Genomic DNA, 20,263 nt, shown 5'->3' on the forward strand with positions numbered 1-20,263 from the left:
GGATTACAGAGGATGTGTGGAGGCAATTGAAGGAACTAGCATAACAAGCGGATGTAGGAATTAATGCCTGGTAAGTCGTACTCTGGGGAAAAAAGCTCCGGTGCGTCTGTTTTAGCTCGAAGTATTTTACCGGAGGAGAAAGTAGCTTCAGACGACAGGATTTTGAGTATTGTCTCCTGATTTGGACGTTTGGACATCTCGCCTCTGATTGGCCAACAGCAACAAGACTCTACCACTGACTCCGTTTGCTCTGCAGCGTTGATGTTTTATCAAATAACACAAGCCCGGAGGACTTCTGCTGTGACTAGCTTCCATTTGTCAAGATGTTTTCTGCTGTTCCCTGGATGTTAAACCAATAACAGCCTTTCCTGTTGTGAGCCAAGATGGTTGAGCCCATGAATGTTAAGGGTGATGTAGATCTGTCAGGCTTTTCTAATCCCAGAGTTTCTATCAGAAGCTAATGCAGGAGATCGGTGTAGGAGATTTTTTTCATGTTCAGCCTGCATGAAAAACTCAGTGACTGATCATTTTCAAAAACAACAAGTAAAGTATTCTAAAAATATATATTTATAATTAGTCTTTATTTTTTCATTTTAAACTATTTTCCATTTATTTTTAAGTTTTACTTCTTGACTGTTGCTTCCCAAGTGGACAGTTTGATTTCACAGAAATGTGTATATATATATATATATACACACACTCTGTACATATATATATATATATATATATATATATATATATATATATATATATATATATATATATATATATGTACAGGGCTGCGCAGTGGCTCAGTGGTTAGAGCTGTTGCCTTGCAGCGAGAAGGTCCTGGGTTCGCTTCCCGGCCTGGGATCTTTCTGCATGGAGTTTGCATGTTCTCCCTGTGCATGCGTGGGTTCTCTCCGGGAACTCCGGCTTCCTCCCACCGTCCAAAAACATGACTGTTAGGTTAATTGGTCTGTCTAAATTGTCCTTAGGTGTGAGTGTGTGTGTGTGTGTGTGTGTGATTGTTTGTCCTGTGCGTCTCTGTGTTGCCCTGCGATGGACTGTCACTCTGTCCAGGGTGTACCCCGCCTGATTGCCCGTTGACCGCTGGAGATAGGCACCAGCCCCCCTCCCGCAACCCTACATGGACAAGCGGGTTCAGAAAATGGATGGATATATATATATATATATATATATATATATATATATATATATATATATATATAAGTGGTTTTTTTTCTTCATTATTTTAAATACAGGGCTTGAGCACTTTGGTTGTGTGGATGTTCTATAAACAAAGCTCGTTTGGTATAAAAATGATCTAAAATAAAATAATTAAAAGCACTCTAGTGTCAATTAACAGTTCTGCAATTATTGTGCAAAATGATGCTAAAATAGCTCCAACAGTTAATTATAACTCCTGCAAAAAGGCAACAGCACCGACATCGGTACTGAAACTAACACTTAGAACACACACACTCTGTAACAAACATGACATTGATTAAGTTGCATAAGAGTTACATCACAGCATTATTTCTCGTGGCAAACAAGATATAAAGGTTCTGCATAAACATTGGAACATCTTCCATTTGAGTTTTGCATAAATGGGTGCAGATTCAGTCCAGCATCTGTGACGTTTGTGTTAGTCTCCTCAGCATCCTGATCCTTCCCATCAAACTCCAGTTTCAATCATTACTAAATGACACCAAAGAATCTAATTAAATGCGTTTTTCTGTGGTTTGACTCTCAATACTCAGCACTTCTTTGTGGTGCTAAAAGCATTTTTAAGTAGCTTCATCGGAAACGGACGAAAAAAGATAAAAGCCCTATTAGAGCCACCATTTTAGATATTTATGAAGCTATTTATCTCCTCTTGCTGTAGTGCTAACACTAAGAGAGCCATAGGTTTCTTTAATAACTTCAATTTGTTCACAGCATAAGGTTTTTGCTGCTGCTCTTAAATCACCATGGGCGTATCGGAGTAAACAGAGCTGATGGACTCTGCATCAGACCTCCGTCTCTTCCTGTTGTCCTGCCACTCCTCGTCCTCCTCGCCTATTGGATTCAGCCTCCCGTTCTGCTCCAGCTGACCCTTATGCTCCAGCAGGGCTGTATGAATGTAAGGGATGCCCTCCGCCCTCTGCTGCTCCGTCTCCTCCTCTCCCTGAGTGAGGCTGACGGTGGAGGAGTGGAGGCTCCCTCTGGGGTCGCCATCTTTCTCCGTGTCCTGATCCGGGCAGTAGGAGCAGCAGCAGGGTGCGACGTAGAGGTAGACAAGGACCATAACTAAGCTGATCAAGCATGCTACAAGGGTGGTGTAGGCTGTTTTTAGACTCTCCAGCCCTCCACGCATGGTGTAGTTGAACACCACCACAGTTATGTGGAGCGTCTCATTCAGGGAGTCACCTGTGGCGTAGCAGGTGTACACGCCCGAGTCCTCCGCCTTCAGAGGTCCGATGCGGAGATAGTCCTCACTGACCACCACAGTCTTATTAGCTAAAGACGGTGAAGCGTTTTCTGGCAGCACCCACCTTTTCACCATGCTCTTCAGTCTGGTGTCACAGTCAAGCAGCAAGAACTGGTGCAGATAGGCCTCCTCTTTAAGGGCCTTCACCTCGGTGCAGTTCAGGTAGGCCTTGTCCAGGTCCAGGATGGGCATTGTTTGTTTCTGTGGACCACCTGGAACCACACATGTGTGGCTGCCATTAAAGTGGACGACAGAGTTGAGCTCCTTGATTTGCCACTGTGCCAGCAGGTCATACAAGGCACAGCTGCAGGTCAGGGGGTTGCTGTGGAAGTACACGCCTTTATTGGTCCAGGCACGCAGAGCCTGGAGCTCCTTCAGCGGCAGGGTTTTGATCCTATTGGAGGAAACGTCAAGCAGTTGAAACGTTTCCAGTCTGCTGCGCTCCTTCAACACCTCCACGGGGAAGCGAGAGATCAGATTGTTGCTCATGTAGAGCTTCTGCAGAGAGCTGAGGCTGGAAAAGGCAGAGCGATCAATCTGGGAGATGTTGTTTTTCAGAAGCAGCAGCACCTCGAGGTGCTCCAGCGGCTCAAACGTCAACTCATCCAGCTGACGAAGGCCGTTGAAGGAAAGGTCCAGGTAACGAAGCTTTGTCACATGAATAAATGCCTCGGTGGAGAGGAAAGTGAGGCCATTGTTACTGAGGATCAGGCTCTGCAGACTGCTGAGGTCAACAGTGGTCCAACCTGCACGAAGCTGAGTGATGGAGTTAAAGCTGAGGTCCAGGACGGCTGTGTGCTGTGGAAGAGGCGCAGGGACTTGGATTAGATTCCCATCGGAGCAGCTGATGATGTTACTGGCACACACACAATTCCTGGTGCAGTCCAGAGCGGATCGTTTCAACTGCCTCTGGCTCCTCACTGCTACTAACAATAGAGTCAGATGCAGAACTACGATGAAGCTTCTTCCCGAAGCTGCTGAAGCCACGGTGCAGGTTAAGGCTCCCATCATGGTGAGATTATAGACCTCAGGATGCTGTAGGTGGTGTCCACAGTGGAGTCCTGAAACTCTGAGGACACAACATGAATCATCAACGTTTTAGTTCAGTTTCTGATTTTTATCCAACAAGAAAAGGCCTTCTCTTTTGGAAGGGACGCCTGGTCGAGATGATGTGAAATGTAGCAAAATTTAAGTATGTGCAGGAGGCAGCGTGCATGTAAACATGGAAACACTTCATTTGTAACTGACAATGTCAAACTTGACTTAATTTGATAAGTGCAGTTTCCCCCTTTCAGGAATTATGTATGATTTTTAATAAAAGTGAATGTCTTACTCTGTTCTGTGATATATCGTAGGGCTTTTTTTTGTTGCTAATCCCGTTTCTTGTCTGTTAGAGCCCCACGTAATTTGAGTTGACCGCTGCTCGGCATTAGCCAAAAGGCAAAAAGCGCTCGCTTCTGTACAGACGGAGCGTGAACATGAGAGTAAAGATTGTAAAACATGTTTTAGCTCTGTTGGCTGGCTAGTGGTGCGCTTTCATGCACGGGAGGCGTGGCTTTTGTCCGTAAATACAGAGCTGTTGAGAACGGATGAAGGTGCAATACCTTTTTTCAGCCTCTAGATGGCGCCAGTGGATGAATAAACTCCAGGTTTCTGCCTTAAAGGCTAGTTCAACCCATCCAGGCATAAACCCAAATGTATGTGGATGAAACTCTCTCTGTATGGGGTAGAAATGGCAGTTTTATCTTAGATCTGGGAATGGGTTCTGAGAAACACCATCAGTTTGTCTTTATTGATTTCAGCACCAACTTTAGGCTATACTGTGAAAGGCAGTGTGATGCTCCTCAACAGCTGGGCTCAAAGTTGGGCCATCTTGATAGAATATAGTGTCATATGTGTGCGTTTGTCCTTGCTAAAAACTAAGAACAAAACTGGACCTAAAATTGAGCCTTGTGGGACTCCTTTAGCTTCTAAACAACCCCATAGTCTCATCAAGACCAGCATCTTGCTTCTGCTGAGTGATTGTTTCAGATTCTGGTTCCACGGGCTTGGAGCAAAAACTGCTTTCCAGATCTGAAGAAAGATTTTACTCTGGAGATTTGGGTTTATCATTAAATTTCAGAGTTGAGAGAAGGTAGCTTTGGAGTTCAGTGCTTATAAATGGTTGAGCTTAGGTCTAAAGACCTTTATTATAATTTGAATTCCAATCCCTGTCAGCCCCTTAATGATGCAGAGTGAAACAGCAGAAGTGCTCATGCACGACAGCTCTGCAGCTCCGGTGCAGCGGAGGAGCCAGGCAGCCTAGAGGTCCTGCAGGCTGCTGAAATGTCACCAACACACAAAGCTCCATTCATCTAATAAACAGATCTAAGAGGTGATCCTGATCAGCGACCCATCACAAAGCCCCTGCGCCGTCAGACTGCATCTGTCCCGGCAGCAGAGGATCAGTGTCCCGCCCTCGTGCTGCTCCTCTTGCTCCTTACCTCTGGTCGGTGTCATTAGGAGTCTTAAGCAGTCATCAGGTCCGCCTCATCCTGTTCGTCATAGCTGCAGACACGATCAACGCTGATCTGCAGTCAGCCAGCCACCGGTCCGGCTGAGTCCTCCGAGGAGAGGAGTCAGCTGGTGTGTGAAGGGCGCAGACAGCTGGAGAGTTTGTGTGTCACATCTCCTCCTCCTTCTCCTCCTCCTCCTCCTCTCTCCGCTCATTCACATGTGTGATCAGAGTAAACTGTGGAGGGCTGTGAATGGATGAGCTGCAGCAGAAGTCCTCTCTACACCATGTTGGATCGTCCTGCCAAACAAATCCCAGTTCACCAGTCAGCATGGACGTAGTTTTTACTTTAGAAGTGGGGGGGGGGGGGGGGGGGGGGGCACATTTACAAAAAATATGTATAAAACTACAGCCAAGAGGGTCTTTTATGCGATGTCAGGAATGCATGACTGTCAAGTACCCAGGTGGCAGGAACGGCCAATCACACATCAGCAAGTATCAGCAGAGCCAATAGATGAGCTTATGGACGGTTCTAATGGGAAACAAGCTTCAACCAGTGTCTATTCAAAGAGCAAGTCACCCCCTACCAGAATCTACGCCACTCTCACTTCCTGTTTGAAAAATGCAACACATGCTGTTTCCTGGCAGAGTGAGAGGGCGGAGCTGCTAACACACACACACACACACACACACACACACACACACACACACACACAAAACACGGCATTGTGACATCATAATGTACCCGCTAACATCATAGTGCACCTCTTAGCCAATAGCGATGGCAGATTCAATTCAGATGCAGTGCAGAGTTTTTACCTGAAGACGGCACAACACTGAAGGATTTAGGCAGAATATTTAAATTTTAACTGAGATGCACTAAATTGCCAAATTATTGACTACATGTGTCTACAGCACGATTAGACACTCGTTTATACAGTTTATCAGCAAAAGAAAGTACATTTGGGGATGACTTACTCTTTAATAAAGTGTAATATTGTTTTCGGATGGTAAAAAGTGCAGGGGACAAAAATTAATGAATGAATCAAAAATACTAAAAAATATTACTTTAATTTATAATTTCTTAGTGTGAACATAAAAAATATGAATAGGTTTTGCTCTTTAATATTTATTTTGATGTATTATGTTGGAGAAACGATCTTTCTGCATTTCTGATCATCATGGCAGATGGTCAGAGCACCTTATAATAATTATATAATAAATATATAATGATTATTAATTAATTAGTTCTGTAACCTGTGGAGAAAAAAACTGTAAATACTTTGTGGAAATCCTAAACTTGAGCTGAAAATGATTCATTTCTGTCAACAGAAAATAGAAAATAACAGAAAAACAAGTCGCGATCAATTTCTTTCCTGTCTCTCAGCTGGTGTGATGTTAGCTCCACGGCTGTCACAACAGCTCTCTGTCACTTCCGTTTGACAATAGGGAAGCATCAGATAGCATGGGTGATTTGTACGACAGCCTGTTGGAGATGTTCACCTCCTCGGTTAATTATAAATGAGGTGCAGCTCTGGAGCAGCCGCGGCAGAGGGTTGGGATAAGATCCAGCTCAGTCCATTAGCTAAATGAGCTCAGCCCCGTTTACTGAAGCCGAGCCGGTTGGTATTCAAAGCAGGACAATAAATAAATGTGCATTAAATGTTTTAAAGGCTCTAAATAAACACACCAGTTATCAATGCTTGGTATTAATGATGTGCAACAGGCACGTATCTTCTACTGTAGGATGCAGATGAACATAAACATCCATCATGACTTTTGCACCTAGTTTATAGATTGTTTTTAGTCTGAATTAAATGAAAAATTCTCCTGTGTTTTTTCTGATTTTCATGTCATTCACAAACTAACTGTTTAAACTTAATTTATGCTAAATGGGACCCACCTAGAGCGGGTACTGCATGCCTTTGTTATTTCTCGGCTTGATTACTGCAGCTCTCTCTATGCAGGGTTGTGTCAGTCATCACTGCGTCGCCTACAGGTTGTGCAGAACAGCGCTGCCAGGTTCCTGACTGGGACCAGGAAACGGGACCACATTAGCCCAGTTCTGACCTCCCTGCACTGGCTTCCGATTTGCTATCGCTCACAATTCAAAATACTCGTCTTTGTTTATCACTTCTTCCAGGGTGGTGGTCCCCCCTATCTGGCCGCTCTCCTGAACAGACATTCCCCATCACGCGCTCTGCGCTCCTCTGACCAAGGCCTGCTCGCTGTCCCTCGGTCTAGGTGTCGTACCCGTGGGGACCGGGCTTTCTCAGTCCTAGCACCGTCACTCTGGAACCAGTTGCCACCCTCAGTTAGGCTGTCCCCTTCTCTGCCAGTCTTTAAGAATCACCTAAAAACACACCTCCTCCGCTTGGCGTTTCCAGAACATGTTTGATTATGGCCCTCTATTATGTTGAATCCATTCCACAGTTTTCATTGGTACACTCAATCCATCCACTCAATCCAAATGTGTTTCACACATTTGTATTTTACCGGAATGTTTCTTCTATCTTGTAATTTCCATTTTGTATTTTGTAATTTGTATTTTGTAATTTGAATTTCTTTTATTGTTGATTTATTCAATATAATTACTTACAACTGTACCATGTTCAGCGCTTTGGGCTTCCTGACAGGGTTGCGGAAGGCGCTATATAAATAAAGCTTTGATTGATTGATTGATTGATTGATTGATTAAATGAAGAAAACTTTTTCTGGCCATGGTCTTGAGTCAGAGAAAGGCCAGGAATGTTGTCCTGCCCCAAGTGGAGGGGTTTAAGTATCTCTGGGTCTTGTTTTCAGGGACAATGGAAGTAGATGGAGATCAATAGCCTGGCAAGACATCCGATATATGCAGAGCAAACATTTTCACTACTACTACGGTTGGTCTAGATTCATAGGTCACCAGGAGATTTGTGCTGCGTCTGCAATGATGTGGGCATTGTACCGGTCTGTTGTTGTCTATTTACTGGTTTATCTACATTCCTACCCTCACCCTATTGTCACAAGATTTGGGTAGTGACCAAAGGAATGAGAGTGCGGATACAAGTGGCCAAAATGATTTTTTTCTGTTGGGTGGTCGGGCTCTCACTTAAAGATAGGCTGAGAAGTTCAGTCATGCGGGAGGGGCTCGTAGTAGACCTGCTGCTTCTCCATAATGAGAGGAGTAGGCGCGCTGCAAGCTTTTCAAAAGTGAGGGGGATGCTGTCTGTGAATGTCATGAGCTGTAAATTGAAACTCAACCTCAATCCAGTAACGGGTCAGCGCATAATTCACATTAACAAAGTCCTTCCAAAAACATGCTTAATATTCACCAATGTATAAACGGCACACATGCAGAACGGGAAGAACTCGTCTTCCAAACAACAGAACCCAAGTTTTCTCCATCAACAACACCCAATTTCAACAAGAAGCTGTTAAATCAAAAGGACGTAAAAAGACACTAAATACACATTTAGAGGAAAACACACAGTAGCGACAATCCAATATCCTATCCACAGAATCCGCCGTTTAAATTAAAGCCCAGGCTCTTCTCTTTCCAACAGTATTTATGCACTCTACGTGCAAAATTCACAGAGCCAGCAGCTAACAAACCACAGCTCATTTCATGACGTGAAAAGCGTAAATTCAGTCTTACCTTTGTTGATTCATGACCATAATCCATGTTATGGTAAAAACAACCCAATCCCTTTGTGTAATCCATCTTCACAACATCACACAAAGCTGATTCGTGGCTGTTTTAGCTTGCATCCATCCGACACCAAATCCCCAAAAACTAGCCAAAAAAATCTAAAACAAGCGATTCTATTGGCTCAGAGGTTTCCTAACTAACCTGAACGGCTTCAATTATCCAACGGCGGGGTCCGGTAGAAACTCTCCTGAATAAACTGTAGTTCCAGCCCAGTCCACCAGCGCACAGGTGTACTCGGGTTTCAACAAACTTTATTTGTCACTGAATGTTAACAACAAGCCGAATGTTGGACAATGACCAAACAGGCGGGATTTATGGCAGGATGCAAATCGATTGATTGAAAGCCGGTTGTGTTAGAGCAGTAGGAGAGGGAGGGATGGAAGAGCTCGACAGCTCATCCCTCCCGTCGAGTTCTTCCCTCCCCCTCCTGTTTCTCCTTGAAACCCGACAGCGGATGTCGGGTTTCAAGGAGAAACAGGAGAAGGAGGGGAAGAAGGAGATGAGGCCAACAGAGTGAGTGTGACGTAGAGAAACCAGACTGGTGTGGAGGTGAGCAAAACGGCTGGAAAAGTGTGGGTGCTGAACGATCTCAATAAGAAAATAATAATAATACATTTTATTTCAACAGCGCCTCTCTAAACACTCAAGGACACTTTACAGACAGAGATAAAATACACAACAATAAAAGATGGAAGAGCATAAAACAGCCAGATTGGAGCAAAGAGAGTAATTATTGGAAGGCTAGACGGAACAGGTGGGTTTTGAGTCTGCTTTTAAAGAGAGTGAGGGAGTCAATGTTACAGAGGTCAGGAGGGAGTGAGTTCCACGTCCCCCACAGGTGCGACGCCCATGGAGAGGAGCCAGTTGAAATGGCTCAGGCATCTGGTTAAGATACCTCCTGGACACCTCCCTGGTGAGGTTTTTTGGGCACGTCCAAGCAGGAGAAGACCTAAAGGGAGACCCAGGACATATTGGATGGACTATCTCTCTCGTACGGCCAGGGAATGCTTTGGGATTCCCTGGAGGAGCTAGCCCAAGACGCTCGGGAGGGGTAGTCTGGGCCTCCCTGCTTGGCTGCTGCCCGCATAGATATGTATATAAACAGTAGATGACTCATCCCCGCTGTTCGCCAATGGGATGCAACGTAGCAACGTGGCGGCCATCTTACCTCAGACAGCTGCCCCCTTTCTTGACATTGGGGTGTAAGGTGCATGTACTGTTTAAATAACTCTAACTTGCTCAATTTTCAACCGATTTTCAAAAGGTTTGATTTGTTATAAACGCCAGAGAAGTGTCTATGAAATATGATGGGTTTGGCACCGAAATTCCTGTTATTTCACTCCACAAAGCATTTAATCTTTCATAGATAACACATGTATTGTGAGCTACAGAAACTTAAAGTATACATAGCCTATTATTATATTATATAGATCTATCTATCTATCTATCATCTATCTATCTATCTATCTATCTATCTATCTATCTATCTATCTATCTATCTATCTATCTATCTATCTATCTATCTATCTATCTATCTATCTATCTATCTATCTATCTATCTATCTATCTATCATCTATCATCTATCTATCAATCTATCATCTATCTATCTATCTATCTATCTATCTATCTATCTATCTATCTATCTATCTATCTATCTATCTATCTATCTATCTATCTATCTATCTATCTATCTATCTATCTATCTATCTATCTATCATCTATCTATCTATCTATCTATCTATCTATCTATCTATCTATCTATCTATCTATCTATCTATCTATCTATCTATCTATCTATCTATCATCTATCATCTATCTATCATCTATCAATCTATCTATCTATCTATCTATCTATCTATCTATCTATCTATCTATCTATCTATCTATCTATCTATCTATCTATCTATCTATCTATCTATCATCTATCTATCTATCTATCTATCTATCTATCTATCTATCTATCTATCTATCTATCTATCTATCTATCTATCTATCTATCTATCTATCTATCATCTATCTATCTATCTATCTATCTATCTATCTATCTATCTATCTATCTATCTATCTATCCAAGTTAAACAGCTAATAAATACAAGAACATCCACAAACAGCCATTTACACAACAATTGGGCTGTCGTGAAATCGTTATTGGTTTTGTAGAACCACATAATATATCGATTGTGGTCTCAACCTGAATAACATGCTGATAGCCTAGGCGGGACACATGGTTCACAATTAAGTCCCTTTCAAAAGCAAAGGCGTAACTTTCAACACGTGCAAGTATGTTGTCTCAAGCCCATGTGTTCTTAAGCTGGGCGTACACTGTGCGACTTTTTCACTCACAGCGTTCAGCTTCAGCTCAAACTGTACGACTTCCTCGCAGAGCAGATCTCACGAGTTGTGTGCTCACACTGTATGACCCAGTTCTCCCATGCGACCTGACTGCTCACACTGTACGTCTGGTAGCAACACGTCGGCCCTAAAAATGTGCTAAAAATAGCAGTTTTTACACAACACGTCAGACTTTTTTGTCTTGTTTTGCCTGTTGTCCTTCGGGAGTGCAGCAGGAGGACATACAGGGATTTATGGGGGTTGGATGAGGAAAACGAAATAAAGAGAGTAAATCTGTGTTTTGTGATCAGTTTAATTTGACATGAACACGACAAACACGCTTTCTTGACAATCTTTGTGAGTAAAAAAACATGTAGAAACAAAAACGAACAGCGTGTGTTATTAGGGAAATAGCGGGTGAGCGGTGTTGATGCAGGATTGCGAGCGCATGCGCCGTGAGCGGTTCTGATACATTTTGGATCGTAGCTGCTCGCAGCGCCGCTTCAACAGTGCGATACCCTCACGAGGGACGAGCGAAATATTAAACACACCAGAAGTCCGTGCGACCTCACGACTGCTGATCGGCGGCTGGTCACGTGGTGTTAATCGCCTCTCGTAACCCCCTGTACACTACACGACCGCTCGGCGCAAAACTCGCCCCAATCTCGTGGATTCTCGCACGACTGGAAAATCGGCTCAAAAAAGTGAAAAAGTCGCACAGTGTACGCCCGGCTTAAGGCAGTGGTTCCTAATCTGGGGGTCCCGACCCCCACAAGGGGGCGCCAAAGCCTCTCAGTGGGTCGCCAGGACCTCTCCACTTTAAGGGGTTAAAACTTCATTTATTACTTGTTTATAGCCTACATTTTGCTCACATTTTTTTCTTGAGTGAAACGTTTACTGAAATTAAGACAGGAAATAATTAGTAGAGACAAAGTAACACACTTTTAAGAACATTTTGCTCAGCTCACTGTTTTATTTTCAAGTGTCAAAAGTTCATTAAAGATAGGACTGATTGATTAATCACAGCGTTTACAGTAAATAATCTAGTATAAACAGTAATATACACATTTAAGTACATTTTGCTCAGTGTATTTTTATGTGTCAAACATTTATTGAAAGGAATGATTGATTTATCAGTGTTTACAAGAAACAATGTGTTCAGAAAAGTAATACAAACTGTCAAGCACATTATGCTCTGTTTGGTTTTGTTAATGACTTTGTTCTGTACTGGAGCCTACTATTACTGTTATCTATTGAATCAAAGCATATTAAAATGTGCTTGAACAATTTTATCATTTATTAATAATGTTTGTACTGGAAGAGAGAATAGGAGGGGGTCGTCAAAAATTTTACTGGTAAAACAGGGGTCCCTTGGGAAAAAGGTTGGGAACCACTGTTCTATGGGTTATAACAAGGCAACCCGCTTGTAAATCCGTTAATATTTCATCGAGTTAAGAGTGTTTTGTTCAAGCTGATCACTCACCTTTCAGCTGCTACCAGTGAGAGTGGAGGGGTCTGTTGTCTGAGGTAAGATGGCCGCCGTTTAGCTACGCCCTCTACTCCCGCTTTCGCCAGTGTTTATATACATATCTATGGCTGCCCCCGCTGGATGCCATGTTTCCTTCTACGGAATTCTGTGAGGACAGAATGCATTTACTGATTTGTAACAAATGGTTACACACTTTCACCATTAATAAACATTGTTGCTTTACACATTTACCTCTTCACTTGTTGCCAGTGATGAAAGCAAATCTGATGTGCTTGTCATTTTGCTGGAGGTTGCACTCCCAGGGATTTTTGACCCTACCAGCCATCTGTTGGTAAGGTCTTATTTGAACACAAAATAATTCTTGCTTGCAGTGATTTATGTGTACTGCCTCCCATCGCCAGGGAAAATACACACTGTCACTTTAACTGATGTTAGCGTGTGAAAAGTGTAAAAAACTTTATTTCAAGTAAATGTCTTGTCCATATTTATATATGAAAGTCAGCAAAAGATGTCTGTATCTGTAAAATGTCTCATTATTTATAAAACATGCTTAAAATAATAACTAAAAACATTAAAATTATAACTATAAACAGAATCAGTGCATCGACTTCAAGAGCACAACAGTGTTTGCTTCCTCAAGCTCTTCTCTAAATAGCCTTCTTCCTAAGTTTTTACCAAAAATAACATTTAATCTATCTAATTAACATTTAGATGTTACTGACTCACCGTTCACACTATTTTTCTCTGCATGACACCCCATGCTATAGTGGTGTTGAAGATTTAAATCAGTTTTTCATTTAACTTATTCATCTAATGAAGTTTTTTAATGTAGAATAAATAAAACATGACGTATAATGGGTTTCCATCATAGTTTGAGTCAATTTCAGGTTCTTTCTTATTCTCCTCCTTGTGCGTGCGTGCGTGCGTGCGTGTGTGTGTGTGCGTGCGTGCGTGCACTAATGTCCCTGCTTGAGTCAAATGGGCAGTTCCTGGAACACATTTTAGTGGAAACACTGCCACCATCTGGCCACACTCACACACTCCTGTTCAACCAACCTGCTACAGATTCATCAAAACCAGGCGGCTGCAACCATTACAGTCGTCCCTCTCAGTCCACCAGAAAAAAACTTGCTTAGTGCTGCAACTGTTACAGGAACTTTAAGAAAAAAAAAGACCATGTCTCATCTCTGGAGGAACTTCTAGTTCTTTTTCCCCCTCAAAATTCTAAGACAAAAATCAGGATTCTGACTCTTTTTTATTTCAGAAATCTTGCTTTCCTACTGCAAACATACTTGAAGAGATTTGTCATCATAAAATAAAATAAAAACTACATTTTATTATAAAGCTTTAAAATAAACAGAAAAACGTTTCAAAAAGAGCTGGAGTCTTATGAAACATTCATATAATTATAATCATAAATAGAGATAATATTATGGGCGCTTTTGGTGTCATTCTGTTATGGAAATTCTGTGCAAGTATTCCATAAAAAACCTGCAAAGCTGCTTAAAGAGCAAGTCACCCCCTACCAGAGTGCACTCCCACTTCCTGTTTGAAAAACGCACCACAAGGAGGTGTTGCATGGCAGACTGAGAGGGCGGAGCCGCTAACAAATACACATGTACATTGTGATGTCATAATGTACCAGCTAACATCATAGTGTACCTCTTAGCCAGTAGTGATGGCAGATTTAAATTCAAACGCAGTGCAGAGTTTTTACCTGAAGACGGTACAACACTGACAGTTTTAGGCAGAATATTTAAATTTAACAAAGATGCACTAAAGTGCCAAATTATTGACCACATGTGTCTACAGCACTATTGGACACTCATTTATATACTTCATAAGCAAAAAAAAAGTTAATTTGGGGGGTGACTTGCTCTTTAAAGCTATTTTTTTAGCTATATTTAAACATCTGTTAATACATTTTAGTCAGTGCTATTGTAACATCCAAAAGGGTCAAATTTCTCCTATATATTGGTCAACTTGACAACCTTTCATCTCCAGAAATAAATCCACTTTCTATTTGGCCTTCTAAATCCAGAAGGTTCTGCTCAGCGCGTGTTGACCTTCCATGAAGACAAAACCTTCAAACCAACATTCTCACCCAAGGTTCCTGCACTCACTGTGTGAATGCCAGACGACAACATTCTTCACTCTGAATAAGTGAAGACTCCACGATGTTACAGTTGTAAGTTAAATAATCATATGTGATGAATGAACACGATGTTTAAATCAAATGTTTGAATAACCTGTGCTTAAATCAATTAATTTGATTTGAATATTCTTACAATGATCCGTTTATATCCCAAATCACTATATGTTTGATTTAACAAGTTAATCATACACATTACAATAAGATACATATTAAGGTTAAAAACATTTTTGTATCTGCATGAAGGCGTGGCTTTCTGAGGAATGTTTTGGTAAAGCCTTCCAGACATGGCACATTATGATTTGCCAGAATACGCCAGAAATCATAACAAAGTAGCTTAATAAAACAAGATTTACTTCCCGATTAATTCAGTTTCCAACTGACCCCGATTCGGCCAAATCGGGAAAGAAGCATCTCTTTTGAAACCATCTTCTCCTTTGACCTCCTGTCAAAGCCACTCTGCAACTCTGTGGCTGATACAGACAACCGGCTAACCTAAGAGCAAAGCAAACATCAAACTTAGAGGCAAAGAATTCCAGTTTCCTACCTTCACCTAGAGGGATCTCAGACTGGACGGGTCTTATTGGTGCTATCTACGGGTTCCTGATATCAGAGGTTCACTCCACCGGCAGTGACCCGCACGACACCCGGATCGAACGAGAACCTCCACACCAAGGGTGCGTAGACTTGGCACGACAGATTGCGTCTGATGCTGTTTATAAATAAACAAATCTCTAGTTTATAACAAACGACACATTCTTTTTACACCCAGATTTCACAACTTTCTCAGATACAAAGAACGGTTGCTATGGTGACTCCTTACAGCCTCTTGTTGAATGCTGCAATGATGTGAAGAGCTGGCTGTCAGAAAACTTTCTTTTGCTGAACGATGCCAAGACAGAGGCCATCATTTTCAACCCTAAGACTTCTCAAAGTCCCCAACTGACCCTTCCTTTTATCACAAGTGGGCTGAAAACCCATGTCACAAACTTAGGGGTTGTGATGGATGCTAAACTAAAAATGGACATTCATGTCAACCAGGTAGTTAAGACCTGTTTTTACCACCTGAGGCGTCTCTCTAAAGTTAAGCCCATTTTAAAAAGGCGTCGTCTTTGTCCGTGCCTTCACTACTTCCCGTCTCGACTACTCTAACTCAGTACTGTATGGTATCTCCTCCTCCACTCTTGCTCGCCTTCAGCTTGTGCAGAACGCAGCAGCTTGATTCTTGACCGGCACCAGGCAGCAAGAACACATCACACTGGTTTTAGAAAATCTCCATTGGTTCCCCACCCATCTCCGGATAGAGTTTAAGATCCTGGTTTTTGTGTTTAAATCCCTCAATAACTTAGCACCTGGCTACTTGTCTGAGCTCATTCACCCTTATGTCCCTACAAGATCCCTCCGATCAGCCGACCAGAACCTCCTACATGTCCCTAGCTCCTGCTGTAAATCCCACAGGGAGCGCACCTTTTCAGTTTGTGCGCCGAAGCTCTGGAACCACTTGCCCCTCCTGATCAGATTCTCTTCCTCTCTTTCCCTTTTTAAGTCTCGTTTAAAACTCACTTTTATTCTTTGGCTTTTAATTCAGTCTAACTTCTTCTCTTTCTCCTTTTCTTTTCGATTTGAATTACTCGATTTTAATGGATTTAGTTTTTATTTTTGATTGTTGTTTTTATGTGTTTTTGTTCAGCACTTTGGTCGGCTCTCATACCGTGTTTAAATGTGCTATACAAATAAACTTGGTATGGTATGGTATAGGGATGTAAGAAAATATCGATATGGCAATATATCGTGATATTTTTTCCAGCAATATTATATCGATATTCAAAAGCCGTGTATCGGAAATATCGATATGGCAATATATTGTGATATTTTTTCCTGCGATTATTACATCGATATTCAAAAGCTGTGTATCTAATTCTTGAAAGAATTTACATGCAAACATTTGTGTATTTTCTTTTCGTTTTGTGCAATTCAGTCGCCACTCGCTAGTTGGCAGCAGTGTGCAACAGGTTTTGTTTCCACCATTGACATGTAAATCCCTCCATCATGGTTCAGATACTTCATGTTAAACATGTTACGTAACGGTTTGGACTGTTTCTTGAACATTCTTATAATAAATCCAGTAAAAAAAATTGCTTGTAACGTCTGACTGAACGTATCGCAATATATCGTGATATATTGTATCGTCTCCCCTGTATCGTGATATGTATCGTATCGCCAGAATTTCAAAAATACACATCCCTAGTATGGTACAACATCTAGCTTCTATCACAACATCTCACATCCACCACATCACTCTCATTATTCATATGTACATATGTACTCATGTATAAATTGTTAGTTTAGGAAAAAGAATTTAAGTAATTTTATAAACTATATACTGACTCTGAATGAATACGAAGTGTGTTTATGGTCCCTGAAGAAGCAAAGAACCCTAGAATCTTCTGATTAAACATTCAAAGATCAATCGGGTTGATATTTCATATTTCTATGGAATCCTCACGTCTTATTGGTCATAATTAATATGTATTGATTGCTACACTATTAAGAGCCACAGGTTGCAGAACTCTGACCTAAAAAGCAACCTCATCGTTTGTGCAGACATTTGTTTTCCACATGCAGAGAAATGAGACTCCTGGGAGGCGTTACTATAAACTTACGGTCACACTGGTGCAGGACTTAGTCTCAGACACCCAAACCCCCCAGGGCTGCTCCTCTCTCCTCTCCTCTTCTCCCTCTACACTAACAGCTGCACCTCAAACCACCAGACGGTGAAACTGATCAAGTTCGCGGATGACACCACCCTCGTTGGCTTTATCTCAGAAGGGGATGAGTCTGCATACAGAGGAGAGGTGGAGCGCCTTGCATCCTGGTGCAGAAACAACAACCTGGTGCTGAACGAGCAGACAGTGGAGATGATTGTAGACGTCAGGAGAACACCGGCTCCACTGCCCAGCGTAACCCTGACAAACAACCAGATTTCAACCGTGAACCCCCTTTCGCTTCCTTGGGTCCACCATCACCCATGAATTCAAGTGGGAGGTGTCCATCAATACCCTCACCAGGAAGGCCCAGCAAAGGATGTTCTTTCTACATCAACTGAGGAAGCTCTGCATGCCAACCATGCTGATGATCCAGTTATACACCGCCATCATCGAATCAGTACTCGCGTCCTCCATCACTGTGTGGTACGCGGGAGCCACTGCCAGGGACAAACAAAGACTGCAACGGGTAGTGCGCTCAGTGGAGAAAGTAACAGGATGCAGCCCTCCATCAGTACATGACTTGTACAACTCCAGGGTTCTAAACTATGCAGGTCGGATAACAGCTGACCCCTCTCACCCTGGTCATGGACTGTTTGAAACCCTACCTTCAGGCAGGAGGTTCAGGTCCTTACAGACTAGAACCTCACAACACAAAAACAGCTTCTTCCCCTCCGCTGTAAGGCTCCTGAACAACCGATGAATGGCCAAAACACACAGAAATGCCCCGGTCACCCACATTCCTACATTCATGATTGTTTTCTGGCTATATTTCTTTTCTTGTTATTTGATGTATCCTAATGTAAATACTGCCTGACCTGACTTTGACCTGAATGTATGTTTGCACCTTGCCACCGAAACAAATTCCTAGTAGATAAGCCTCTCACCGACATGGCGACAAATCTTATTCTGACTCTGACATCATTATAATTATAATGCTAATATTGTGGCTTTTTAATGACCTTGCAGCGATATTTGAAATTATTTTGCCCATAATAATAAGAACATTAATATAACACCTGCAGGATCAAATAATGCTAAATGAACATATTGTCTTAAATTTTAAAATGACTTTTGATAATTCTCCCGGTTTAGTTGGCCTCAGCCCCACTAACAGATTTACCAGAGGTGGTGAAACACAATTCAGAGTTTTAAGATCTTTATCAGCAGTGATGTTAATCAGAAAACCCTGAGATGAATATGGAGGGTTTGCTAAGTTGGCATTGAATGACTCATTTACCAGTTTTATTTTTACTGTTAAGCTTGTTTCTTTCCTTGTTGTTTCCAAGGGTACAGGCTTTTAGAAAAAGCTCTGAATCTTAATAAATTTGACTTTGCTATAAAGTTTTTTTTATCTAAGAGTCTCCAAGGCAACATCCACCCTTTTATCTGCTGCGGCATCGCTCTTACACATTTCTCTACGCATACAAATGACCTGATAATGAGACGGGTTCTCGTTAGGATTGTGTAAATAACCTCTCCTCCACTTGTGTCAGCTGCAGTACTGCCCATCTCAGCGCTCCTCTCTTTTTGTGCCATTGCTTTTTTGTTATTAAACACCAAGGCAGGTTAATGTTTGCCCCCGCCTCATCACACCCACACTGTAAGTGCATTTGAATTGGAGTTGATTGTTTGTGTAGGCAGCAACAATTATGTTTCACTAAATGTAACGGGATGACTTTATATCTGAGTGCTGCTGTTTGTGTGGGTTTGGTTATTATTAGCTGTGTGTGTGTGTGTGTGTGTGTGTGTGTGTGTGTGTGTGTGTGTGTGTGTGTGTGTGTGTGTGTGTGTGTGTGTGTGTGTGTGTGTGTGTGTGTGTGTGTGTGTGTGTGTGTGTGTGTGTGTGTGTGTGTGTGTGTGTGTGTGAGAGAGAGAGAGAGAGAGAGAGAGAGAGAGAGAGAGAGCGAGAGAGAGAGAGAGAGAGAGAGGGAGAGAGAGAGAGAGAGAGAGAGAGAGAGAGAGAGAGAGAGAGAGAGAGAGAGAGAGAGAGAGAGAGAGAGAGAGAGAGAGAGAGAGAGAGAAAGGTGGCTCTCTGGGGTTACTGCACCATCCTTTTGCTATTTCTGAGTGCGAATGTGGAGTCTATTTTCACAGTTGCCATGGAAACCATTGTATTTGTGGTGGCAGTGATTGGTGCTGCTGGCCGAGCAAGACTGTGCTATTTTTGTCGCGAGTCAACACCTGATACGTGTGCTCTCTCACATTTACACACACACACACACACACACACACACACACACACACACACACACACACACACACACACACACACACACACACTAGCGTACATAACTACATACAGATGCAAACACACAGAGATGACACCATACACCTGCACCTTTTTCTCATTTTTTACGTTTCATCCCATCCGTGCTCCAGAACGTTTCTCCTCTCTCCTCTGTGTCATCTTAATACACTTTCACCATGACAACAGTAGTAAGCGCTGTCTGTGCACCCAAATGGATCATGTCTTTTTATTGTAGGACACATGAGATGATGTTTGCCTGTCAGCAGTCAGACGAACAGAAAACATCCTCGGGATTCAACATCAGTTGTGATTGTGAGAGACCAGAGTTCAGTGGAACTGGCAGAAGGGTTTGAAAGGATATTGCTGATATATTCAAATGGTTACATTAATCTGATCTGTCGTGTTTGATTGATTAGCTGAACGGTTCAAACCTTTCAAGGGAAAAATCACGTTTTATTTTTCAGTTTTTAGGGGTGAAATTATCTGGTAACTGATGTATTTCTGGTTTTGAACCTACTCCAAGTGAACTAGAGACTTTTAACTTTCAAAAAACAATGAAAATCAGCTCAGTTTTATTTTTGTCCAGGCTAAAACATTCATTAAAACTGGTAAACTCTTTTTTTTTTAATTAGAAGAC

General features: G+C 42.1%; 1 protein-coding gene across 1 annotated transcript; it reads right to left on the bottom strand.

The window, feature by feature from the left end:
• Positions 1–1,199: 1,199 nt before the first annotated feature.
• LOC107385754 (amphoterin-induced protein 1) lies at positions 1,200–12,498 on the bottom strand. The gene is made up of 3 exons (XM_015959853.3): positions 12,453–12,498; positions 4,936–5,246; positions 1,200–3,521 (listed from the first exon to the last, which is right to left on the bottom strand). Exon 3 carries the CDS (start codon positions 3,461–3,463, stop codon positions 1,943–1,945), a length of 1,521 nt encoding a protein of 506 aa, XP_015815339.3. The 5' UTR covers positions 3,464–3,521; positions 4,936–5,246; positions 12,453–12,498; the 3' UTR covers positions 1,200–1,942.
• Positions 12,499–20,263: the final 7,765 nt, after the last annotated feature.

Source organism: Nothobranchius furzeri, chromosome 3, assembly GCF_043380555.1.
Source record: "Nothobranchius furzeri strain GRZ-AD chromosome 3, NfurGRZ-RIMD1, whole genome shotgun sequence".
NCBI lineage: Eukaryota > Metazoa > Chordata > Actinopteri > Cyprinodontiformes > Nothobranchiidae > Nothobranchius > Nothobranchius furzeri.

Coding starts and splice junctions, on each gene's coding strand:
- LOC107385754 (XM_015959853.3), bottom strand. CDS start 3,463: ATGATGGGAGCCTTAACCTGCACCGTGGCTTCAGCAGCTTCGGGAAGA.